Source organism: Bicyclus anynana, chromosome 11 (assembly GCF_947172395.1).
Source record: "Bicyclus anynana chromosome 11, ilBicAnyn1.1, whole genome shotgun sequence".
Taxonomy (NCBI): domain Eukaryota; kingdom Metazoa; phylum Arthropoda; class Insecta; order Lepidoptera; family Nymphalidae; genus Bicyclus; species Bicyclus anynana.
In genome coordinates, this window is record NC_069093.1 from 16,662,241 (window position 1) to 16,674,117 (window position 11,877).

At 33.1% G+C, this 11,877-nt stretch overlaps 1 protein-coding gene across 1 annotated transcript in view; it reads left to right on the plus strand.

Moving 5' to 3' along the window:
* The window catches only part of LOC112046316 (uncharacterized), a 59,712-nt gene extending 52,625 nt beyond the window's left edge, over window positions 1-7,087 (plus strand). The window contains exon 2 of the mRNA XM_052884259.1: window positions 2,545-7,087. Within this exon, the coding sequence (XP_052740219.1) occupies window positions 2,546-3,364 (819 nt within the window). The 5' untranslated portion in view covers window position 2,545 and the 3' untranslated portion in view covers window positions 3,365-7,087. The remainder of the gene's footprint in view (window positions 1-2,544) is intronic.
* The last annotated feature ends 4,790 nt before the right edge of the window (window positions 7,088-11,877 follow it).

Below are 11,877 nucleotides of genomic sequence, written 5' to 3' on the forward strand. Positions count from 1 at the left end.
TTTGGAAGTCCCTACAAAAGGCCTATGTCCTGCAGTGGACGTCCATCGGCTGATATGATGATGATGATGATATAGCTCCCGGTATGAAAAGATATGGGCAGTGAAATTCGATGAACGAATGACAGTGTTAGGTTTTTTCACTACTCTTGCTCAAAAACACTGTCATATTACCACTCCACAGCGGGGCTAAACAAGCATTTCAGCCTCTAGGGGCTAAAGTAATTTTGTTTTTTAAATTCTTGTCTGTTACGAGTACTAGCCAAGTACTAGCCTACTAAAACGGAGGAGGTTTTATTCGAAAATAGAATCATTATAGGTAAGGCCCTGATTGATTTGAAAAATAAATAATAAACTTTAAATTGGAATGAAATGCAGTGTTCTTGTCTGTGGAATGCGTTAATTTTTTTATTTAATTTTTATTGAGTTGCGAATAGAGCGTAACTTAAAGACATGGGACATCCTTTACGGTGTAATACCTTTGCCTTTTTCTCATGGGGAAAAAAAATAAAATTAAAAAGCGAAAATTTAAAAAACAATTGGCGTGAATAATACACATTACACACTTGATTTTTTTCAGAAATTCATTGTAAATTTGTAACCGTAACTTGCATATTTTTCAACAATAATTCTTATTGTTGTCTTCATCTAATAATAATAATAATTTATTTGCTAAAACATGGGTAACAACAGATACAATAAATACAATGGTCCAAACATGTTTCGCCACGAATTAGGCGTGCAAATATTTTAAAAATAAGTAATTTAATTTAAATGTTCCCATTATTATTACATGCTGCATGTTAATTTGTTTTAAAATAAAATAAAATTTACCATAACTATACCAATACTGAAATTCTTAAGTAATGAAAATAATAAAATATTTAATTTATGTGTAGGTATGTCAAATTGTAAAAATATAATAAATTAGTCAAATTGATTTTAATTTATAAAAGTCATTTAATTCGTAAATACTATTTTGGCTGAGGGCATTAAAACTATGATTTTTGAATCTCTGTATTGGCATTTCTTTTGTATTTTCTGACAGGTGATTATACGTTTTTACGGCCATGCAGTACACATTTTTTAAAAGTACACATCTAGTGAGAATGGTGATCCTAATTTGGAGATGGATGAAATTTTCAATCTGTTACCATCAAAGTCGAGACGCATTTACTTAAATACTTACCTACGATACCTACGAATACCTACGAAAAATTTATTAAGTGGAGAAAACAACAACGAATGGATTCACTTACGAAAGGAGTTTTTTAAACTATTATCTCCCACATTTACCTACTCATTATTCATCTACACAGTAGTCGGAAATTATGTTACCGGGCATCTCCCTTAATATCCAAAATTGTAGACTTTGTACATTTAATTTTCAATTAAAATAAATCATTGAATATTGTACTAAACTATTTTATTTTCTCGCAATCGTAGTGAAAAGCAGAGTGTAACACGTGGGGCTAAACCCATTATAAACTCGGTTTCTATTTAGGCGGCCCTCGCCTTACGTCTCGGGCCCTAAAAATACCTCGTATATAATGGGTCTTTTTAGCCCCTTGTATAACAATCTACTATTGTGCACAACCTATTCTGTTAAACACCTGCCGCGGCCTGCTGTTGCGCACCTTTCACTTTTCAGGCGTATTTATTGAGACGTACATTTAGACAGTCAGAGCTGACACACACTTTTTTTCTTTCAAAAAATTCTATTATTCAAGAACGCAATAGGAAAAGTTCTCGCGTGACATTATTAATGTCATATTCTGACGTGCCTACTTCAAATTTGCTTAACTTTACGACCTTTTGACAATGTTAATAATCCTCGTAATGAGGATACACGTTTTTCCTCTTTTCCCGCACGTCGCGTCGGTAGGAAAGGTCACCTGAATAATTTAACAGCCATCTCGCTTGAATCTCTGCTCCCCTGGTAAAAAGAGTCCAATAATATCCAATGCTTATTCAACAAAATCTTTGATGTTAACTTTTAGTTGAAAATCTCTCCGAATTTTATACTTAATTTTGGAATTGTGAGAGTTAAATTACGACTTGTCGGACTACTTACAGGAAAATTTAACTGTTCGTTTTTATGAATAATTTACGCGTAACTTAGGAAACTTTATCGTTGTATCAAAACTACCACGACCATGGCGTGAGATTATCTAAAATTCACCAATAATGATAATACTCTTGACACTATTATACTCTATGATTTTTTGGATCTAACGGTATTTATGATGACAAGCTAATGTGAACATATTACTGGAGTAGTTTTACCCCAAAATTAAGGCTTTAAAGTATGCTAATAGCATTTTAAGTTGATAATAAGTATCATTAAACCGTGCGTCCACATTGGCGATTATGCCGCGACTGTGCCATCTGCGGACAACTCCTGCAACAAAAGTCAAGAGGTAATGAGAAGCAGCCGTGGCTCCGGCACTCGGCAATGTGTACACACGGCGCGGCGCGGCACGGGCACGGGGGGTGCGGGCCCGCGCCTGCGGCTGAGCTCTCGCTAACCCGTGCCCGTGCTTGCAGGATGCACGCGGTGGGGCTGCACTCCGCGCTCGCCATCCGCCGCGAGCGCAAGCGGCGCGCCGAGCAGCAGCGGGCCCGCGAGCGCCGCTACTCGCTGCAGTCCACCGAGTCGGGCGTCACCTCGCCGCACTGCTCCACCGGCAGCCTGCACCGCCGGCACAAGAACGTCCACGCTGCTGACAATGAGGTCGTCTCTTCCGTGGGCATGCTCCACCTCGGGGTCGTGTTCCTCGTGCTCGGAGTCTTCTTAGTCGCGTCGGGCTGGCTCCCCGACGACGTGACCTCCTGGAGTAGCATCGGGTCAGTCAGCTGGTTCAACGAGCTCGTCTGCTCGGGGCTGTTCGCGCTCGGCGTGGGCATATTCCTGATCGCGTTGCACAAGTACTTGACCAAGAGCGAGGACGATGCGTTGGAGGACTACGTCCAGCGCCAGCTGACGCGCTCGCGGTCAGGGCACAGACTGGAGAGAGACGCGGAGACCGGCGGCATGCACACGAAAGGCGCTCGGAGGGCGAAGGCCACCGAGGTTCTACCGGAGACGATCACCGAAACGTATACGGAGCCTCCTCCGGATAGAATCCACGGTTTCGTGAATGCGCTCGCTCTGAACGGCGACGCCATGCGGGAGACGCCGCTGGAGCAGATCGTGGAAGAGGAGATGTCGATAGCGTCCGAGAGCGAGCGGCGGCTGGGCAAGTTCAACCGGGACACGTACTCCACGCCGTCCGTGGCGCCGAGCCTCAGCCTGAGCCCCGGCTCGCCCTCCGACACCAAGGAGCTGCTGGCGGACGGCCGCTACATGATCATGTCGAAAATCTGAACCTCCTAGTTTGACAGCTCGTTGATACCGTACATCTTGCTTCTCTATGGACTCGTCTTTGATTTTATCGGTAACCACATAATTTCACGTTAGACTACAGAATTCCTGTACATTATATCGATAAAAAGTACCTGTTTTATTCTAAAATCAATTGATTTCTTTAAGTCTATCTAAAGGTCAGATTATTTCATCTACTTAATCTCGGAGAATATTATAAATCCTCGGGCTTTATGCCAAGAAAATTACTTTCATTTAATTGATCGTGACCTTTAAACGTTCTCGTCTTCTATGCAATCTAGCAAGTTTATGATCTGCTATTACCATAATAGCGAGCCAGGATCGTTAAAGGGATAAACTAATTTTCATCGATAAAAATGAATATTTCCTAAAACGTCATCTCCACGATGAATATAATATTATAGTCTCGATTCCTTTCATTGGATGACAACTATAACACGAAAAAATTACAATACTGCTACAACACTCGTCGTGCTCTTAAATTAAACTGACACTGAAGTTTCTGCTGAAGATATTTCTATATGCTAATATATATATTCGCATCGTTTTCCTTATAGATTTGAATAAGTCGTGGAGACGGCATTTCGCGAAATTATTTTGAAAACTTGACTTGAACGCATTCCCCATCGAGCATTGGGATGTATGGCATCAATGAAATGTCAAAACTGCCATTAATCAACATGCGTCGAAGGTTGCCTAAAATTCAATGGACTTTGTGGGTCACTGTTGCGTCTTAGAACTTTTGAAGATTGTATCTATATTACTGCTTGCTAGTGCAAAACTTGAGCAAATGTAAAAATAATAACCGTCAAAAGTGAGAATTATGATGAGTATGTATAGTAAACGTGGTCTAAAACAGCCTAATTTGGTCCTAGATAAATATACGCATACGTACGCAAAACTCATTGTAGCATTAAATTTGCCACGGCTACCAAACAAAAAGCTTATAGCTTTAGATATCTACAAAATCTAAGGTATACGTTGTAAAACGACCTCTAGCAAACATTCCATTATCTACATTATTATTAGGCTTGTTTGCATTTGTTTATAAATTAAAAACATAATATTACTTGTTATAATTAACACCCTTAAAAGTAAATTAGTACTTTACAAGTATTATTTTCAGTGTAACATTTTAGAGCACAAAAATTAAGCTTTTTAGAATTTGAACGTTTAATTTCTGACGTTTTACAGATGGACCAAATCATGATAGAATTTAGTAATAGTATTCGTATTGTTATTTTGTATCGTTCCAATTACACAAATTTTGGTTCATTTTGGAAGAAGATGTATTGTCTTGTCAGGGTCTACTCTGGTTATTTTTTGGAAAAAAATGAACTTAGTTTCATCGTTTACTTGATTTTTGAAAACGTGTTCCAACGAATAATTAAATACAAATTAATTTTTCGTTGTATTTAATTAATCGAAGACTCAGAAGAAGAAGACAAGACTACAATTTTCTGTTCGATCAAAAATAACATTTGCATTTGCAGTGATCTAGCTTAAGCACAAAATATGCATTTGTTGTAATATTTCTTAACAACTGTTTATATCATGTTCTTAGATCAAGAGCTGGTTACTTTTTCTGCAGACTTTAATTAGTTCTGGTTTTTTCTTATTCTTAGTATAAACTTTTATTTACTTCATCTATCTATACTATAACAAGTAAGTTTTTTTAATAAGTGATTCTATTTATTAACACTATAAGTATATCATATATTTAGTTTGAGTACCTTCGATTGTATTTTAAAGAAAGATTCAACTAAAGGTCAACACATTATTATATTTATATAGTACTGGTTATAGAAATAAGCAAAGTTTACCAGTCAAGATTTCTACAGGAATTTCCTAAACTCAATCAACAAAATATGAAAGTTTGTATCAAAACCAATATATTCCAGTAAATTTGCTATACATTGCCTAATTATGTGTAGATTTTACGTTAATCCTACCTTGTGTTTTACGCAAAATGCCGCAACAGGTAATTCCATTTTAGATTCATAACTCTAATAAAATAACATTTCGTTCTCAATTTACACATATTGGGTTACAGTATTGTATGAAATTAATTGTATTGTACACATAAACAGTGTGTTCGCATGTAAAGTTAATTGTAATAAAATCTTTATCGTGAGGAATAGATTGGTCACCGGCTCTTGGTCTTTGCTTGTTTATTGTATTGAGACTGACTGAATGTTACTGTTATTTATTTAAAATTTCTAAATTATTTTTTAATTGTACGTTCAAAAAGATTTCTTTTTTAAGAACCCATGTTTAAATTATTTACTAAGCGGCTGTGAAAACACTATTTTAAGGATATATGCTGTAATTTTTTTGACTATTATAACTGATTTATTGATACCTCCTTCTGAAGACATGTATTTGTATTTTTATTTTTAACGTTAACATAAAAACGCACACGACTGTGAAATTTTAATTTATTAAATAATAAAATATAAATAATGATATTATAAATATAATTAATTAAAAATATATCAAAAGTAAAAACCTCGTTCTTAAAAAATATAGTAATTCATCTCACTTTGATCTCTCTATTTTATTAGTGTCACTCTATAATTTACGTTATTTAAGACTGTGTGACTGATATGTAATATATTTATTTGATATGATATGACTATTATGATGTGATATATCATAATGACATTCCTCCGTCTCACTGGAACTAAAAGTTGTGACATGTTACAGATTATTCATTATTTTATTCGCACATAATCACGAAAATATATTATTTGTACATTGATATCGTATGATATATGATTATAAAAACTTTCTGATTTCATTGTTTATCTTATCACTTAAAATTTGTTATGCTACCTATTTTTGTTCGTGATGGACATTGTTAAACGTTAAATTACTATTGTTAAAGTCTAGCACTAGGCAGGTTAAGTTTATTTTCTATGCAATAATTGAAGCACTATTTGCTTTGCGTTACCAATAATATGCATTTAACAAATTTTACTGTTAGAAACATATTAGAAAGTTAGGAATTTAAAGTTTGGATGCTTACAAATCGGTAAAATATTTCTGTATGGAAAAACAATTAATTCAAGTTCCTCGTTTTTCTAGTATTTTCCAACAACTTGTATATTAATAAATGAAACTTGTCGCCTCTATGTCTTAGTAAACGCTAGCTTGTAAATATCGTGGGTGTAAGATATAATGTGAAGTATCTAAATCTACTTTCATATTAGAAACTTTTTTATAGTAAAGTTTCCACTTACTAAGTCTTAATATCATTTTTTCTAGTACACTCAATGTACAATGACTTATTTACTCTTTTAAAGATTGCAAGGCTATGTTTATGACATTGAGGATAGTTATGATGGAAATAAATTTCACAATGACATATTTAATGTTGTCGAAAGATTGTAAGTAATAAGTAATAGGTTTTAAGTTAAAAAATTAACAACATTATCGTCTTTGATCGACCATACAACTATGACATATTATTGGCGTGACTTGTTAGTATGTTAACTTGAATTGTAAACTTTTTATGTTAGTAATATAACTGGAAAAGTTTGTTAACTTTATGAACTGCCTGTCAAGTTTATTTATTTGAATATTGTTGTCATTTAATTGACATCATAACTATCGTCATTGGCTAGCGTAAATATGCGAAAAGTATATATTTTAACAATCGCTGAAAAGTGTGGATCGCTAAGAATGATTGAGATGGTTGCAATGGTTGTGTACAAGTTGACTGGTGATGTGCCATATTCGCTTTGCGATTTATCTGATTCTTTAAGAAATTAAAATGCATTTGTGACTACTTTGTGGCGTAAACTTTCATTTGAATTAGCAAAACTTGAAGACAGAAATGCATTTCGTTGTAGTTACATCAATGTGATAAAGAATCAAAGTGTAGAACTCTGTTGAAATGTTTACGTGTAAAACTAGTCACCAGAGAATCTGTATGGTAATAGAAGTTGAAAACAAAAAAAAAGTATTTCTTAATTTTCTAAGTAATATATTTTTAAGTCTAATTTATTACACAATTTATCCACGAGTAATTTCATGGAAGAATGTTTCCAATATTTATTTTTAAAAAGGGTGTTAAATTAACTAAATATTATTATATAATATATATGTTCAAAATAATTAGTTACTCGTAATTTAATTATCGAATACGTCGATCATACTATTTTCAAATTTTATTACATGATATACATATTATGTTTATAATATAAGAGTAGCACTCTTTTATGGTAGATATTTATTTTGTCGCAATAATAAATCATTCAAAATTCAATAACTTTTTTTTAGGTGACGAGTTTTCACGAAAATATTTTAAACGTATAAAGATTTAAGTGTATAAGATAAGTGAAGTAACTGTGTGGTTGATAAATATAATTTTATCATCCAAACAAATTAATAACAAAATCGCGTTAGATTTCATATAAAATCACACTTACAACTCAGAAGGATTTTAAAAATCTTACGTTCAGTATCAGAATTAACTCGATGATAACGATAGATATATTGTCTATCCATTTTAATATCCAAATTTCAAACAAATTACATGTTTCAATATATATTACAGTGTTTTCATTACAGGAGTAAATTGGAAAGACCTTTCTCTATCTATTAAGTATATACGTATTGCCTTTTTTTTAAATAAAGTATTTTTAGCGAGCAATTCTAAATTGATCTTGTTTAAACGACATATAAATCTGATGCTGACTGTACATTTAGCTCCTTCGCCTTTAATGACTGTATAATATTATTATAAAGTAATTAAATATATGAATTGCACTTAATGTAATGAAATTATAGCGTGAAATAGTTTATGCACATATTATTAAAATATTATTGATAATTATGAAATTTCTCGTGCCTATACTTTTTATAATCGGTATTTTTGATAATACGTTTAAGAGTTTGAATCCATACTCGCTCGTTGCGTCACGTGTAAATATGTCACGCGTTTTTCTAAATTCGATCATTCGATCATTAATAGTAATAGCCTAAGAGCTGGTGGGACATTTTAGGAATATATTCAAGAAAAAAGTTTTAATGCGCTGAATACTATTTTATAGATAATGTTACAAAAATGATATAGATCACCGAAAATACATTTGTAACGCATTCGTGCTTGAATTCCACTTGAAAATCTCTCACTAGCTCTCCGCCTATAATTAAATGCCTTCTTAATACTAAAATTGTGATCTGTACTTTTGAAGTAGGTATAAACTAAAATGTTACCTTGTGGTCAAAAAAATATGCATCAATTAAATGTAAATTCATGACGTTGTCGATTAAAGAAATGTAACTATGTACTCGTCCAGGTGTTAATAAACAAATTTAGTAAAATGCCTTTAAAAAGTTAATAGCCTACTACTATACATTTACTAAACACGAAAATATTTAATAAACATTTTTAGCTTTACTTGGCCGATCTCTGACTTAATTGGTAACGCTGTAGTTTTCAACAGTGAGGTTCGTTGCCCAAAAAAATCTGTTCAAATATGCAACAAAATGGTACTATATAACAATTATTTTCATGCTGCGTGTAATGCGTGTCTCTACGTCACGTGATGTTTTGTTGGTATCAAAAGTACAGATGATAATATAATAGGACTCTAATCAAAGCAATACGTAAATACAGGCATGCTTACGCTATTAGATTGTAAGGACATTTCTAATCGCACACGAAACATTTTATACAGATTAAAAGAAAAAGATAGACAAATGAGTATATATTAAGTATGGGAAATATTTGGACATATTACACACGCGTACCTACTTTTAGGAAATTCATTATGAATAGTAATAGATTCAATTTGTCATTCACGTAAAACCGACAAAAACCGAAAACAAAATGCGATGAACAGTTGGACATGTTCACTTCGTCTATCTTTTTCGTTTACTCTGTCACATTTGGCACAAAAAATGAATTTATATATTATACTACCTGTATAGAACATATTGTCGTCTTTGATTTGAAAATTTTGCGTTTTTTATTAACAGTTTTGGTGTTGTGTCGCTCAAAGTTGTGTAAAGTGTTAGTTGTGAATTTTTTTATGCAATTTCGATGTCGTGAAGAGTTTTTATAAACGCTTTTGCGCCTTTTTAAACAATTCTATGCGTGTCGAGCGCACTACTTTAATATATTTGGAGGTGTTTGCTGTTTTCTGCGGGCAATCAAGCGTTTTTTTTATTCGACTTTATGGAAGATTGGTCACAGTCTATGAATGTAATTACGAGATGCAAGATTATATAGGATCCTTAGTTGGCAAATCCGCCCGAGTTACTTAGGCGGATTTGCCAGAAGGAAGAAGCTTTGCCAAAGTCGAACCCAATGGGTAGAAAAACGACGAATACTCGCAGTAAATTGGGACTAAGGGCGTTCCCTGTGATATTTGCATCTTGGCTTAGAAATGCTTTGAAACAATACTGACACCCTCAGTCATCCTTAGCGTATGGTGCATTGGTAGGTGTCCAAGAATTCACGTATTTTTTTTTTTATTTTTTGGAATAATTAATTATGTTATATGAAAAATTTGATCATTAACATGTTAAGCTACATTGAAGAATTTTAAATGTATTTAAAGTAATAACTTCAATGTAAGAGTAACTGTTGGAAAACAGCAAACACTCTTAAAACATTCCACGATTGTATTTGTATGTGATGTTTGAATCGATCGCTTTAACAAAACTTTTATGAAAGCGAGGTCTTTAACTTTGAAAATGGAACCCCAACAATTTTATTTACACCGAGATAAACATCACATTTGAACTCAACATTATATTGTACTATTATTATTAAATAATAATTACTATTGTTGTTAATCATAATTTTACTCTTTTTCCAGTATTCATAATGACTTAAATAATTCGTTACTAATATATATTTACACTTGAAATAACATACCGTTTGTTGATGACGCCGTAATACTGCCGGTTTCACAATCAACTTCAATCGGGACTGCTGTTATTAGAGTTATTTTTCAGATAGACGTTAAACTTATGAAGAATAGTAACTAAATTTTCATTGTCTTAATAAACATTTAAATTGTATACATTACAGTATAAAACGATAAATGAGAAACTCTGCGTTTGTCGATAAAAGCTCACTATATCACGAGTGTGCATGGCTTCATACAAAATGTATGATCCTCAAATGTGCACGCCTTCATACAATATGCATGAATGTTGGCCTTTTGATGTATCACGACATCTCAGCCCGTGTACTGTGGAACCGGCTTTATTGGTATACAAAATACATACAACAGAACTAGATTTTATATTTTAATATCATCATAATCTTAATCATTATCAGCCGATAGTCGTCTACTGCTGGACATAGGCCTCTTGCATGGACTTCCAAGCACAACGGTCTCGAGCCGTCAGCATCCAGCGGCTCCTGGAACCCGCTTGATATCCTCAGTCCACCTAGTGTCCTATTTTAATAAAATCTGAATAAACTAATATTAGAAGATCCGAATTAGAAACGATCTTCACCCATCTGATTATAGTAAAAAGTGTTATATGTCGAATTTAGTAGGTTACCTAAAAACTCCGGGGCAAAATTATTAATTAACTAGCAGGACCTCACGGTTTCGCAAACGTAGTACCCATTCCCGGGAACACGGGTATAATATCTTTGTATAATATATATTATGTGAATGAAGAATTTTTCAAGTCAGTCCAGTAGTTCCAGAAGTTTATTCGTTCCTTAAAAAAATAATATTATTGTAGATTTTTGAACAATATTATAAAAAGGAATGATTTATATTTTTTAAATTAAACGAACCATTATCAACTATTATCTGTCAATAGGTAATGTAATTTAACATGGTTTTGAATAACTCATATAACATTCTGAACAGATGGGTGAAGGGCCTTTCTAATTCTGATCTTGGACCATAAATAAAAAATCCTTATTTGGATACTTCATTTTGAAAGGTACATTTTAAATAAATTTAATTCTTGTAAGACTTGTAGCTGATTTTCAATTTATTAACAAATGCATATTGGAAAATCTGAATTTGTCCCCGTAATGGTTTTATTAAAAAAAAGATGCATCTTAAAATATAATCTAGTTCAAAAATATTACATTGTTCGCATCTTTAATAATAAAACAATAGCACTAAACGATGTCTTAGGAAAACTATCTTCCCTTAACTCTAGTAAATTTTGTACTTGATCTTAATATATAATGCTTTATTCATATTCATTTCTACAAATTATTGTACTTTAGTAGCTATCCTGAATTTACCGACACATTTTGATTTTAGCACACTCGTTTACCTAAATTTTGTTTTTATTTTGTTACAATAACTGTCAAAATATATGTCGCAAATTTCAATTACGAGTGTAATATTAAATAAAACTCTGTAATTTTACCCAACTTCACTAGAAGAAGGGTAATTTGTTTCTGTTTTGGTCGCGTATCTTCTTCTCTCTTGTTATACTTTCCTACCTACATTTCTTTCCAAGGCATCAAAGGTTACCAAATGATACGATTATACATA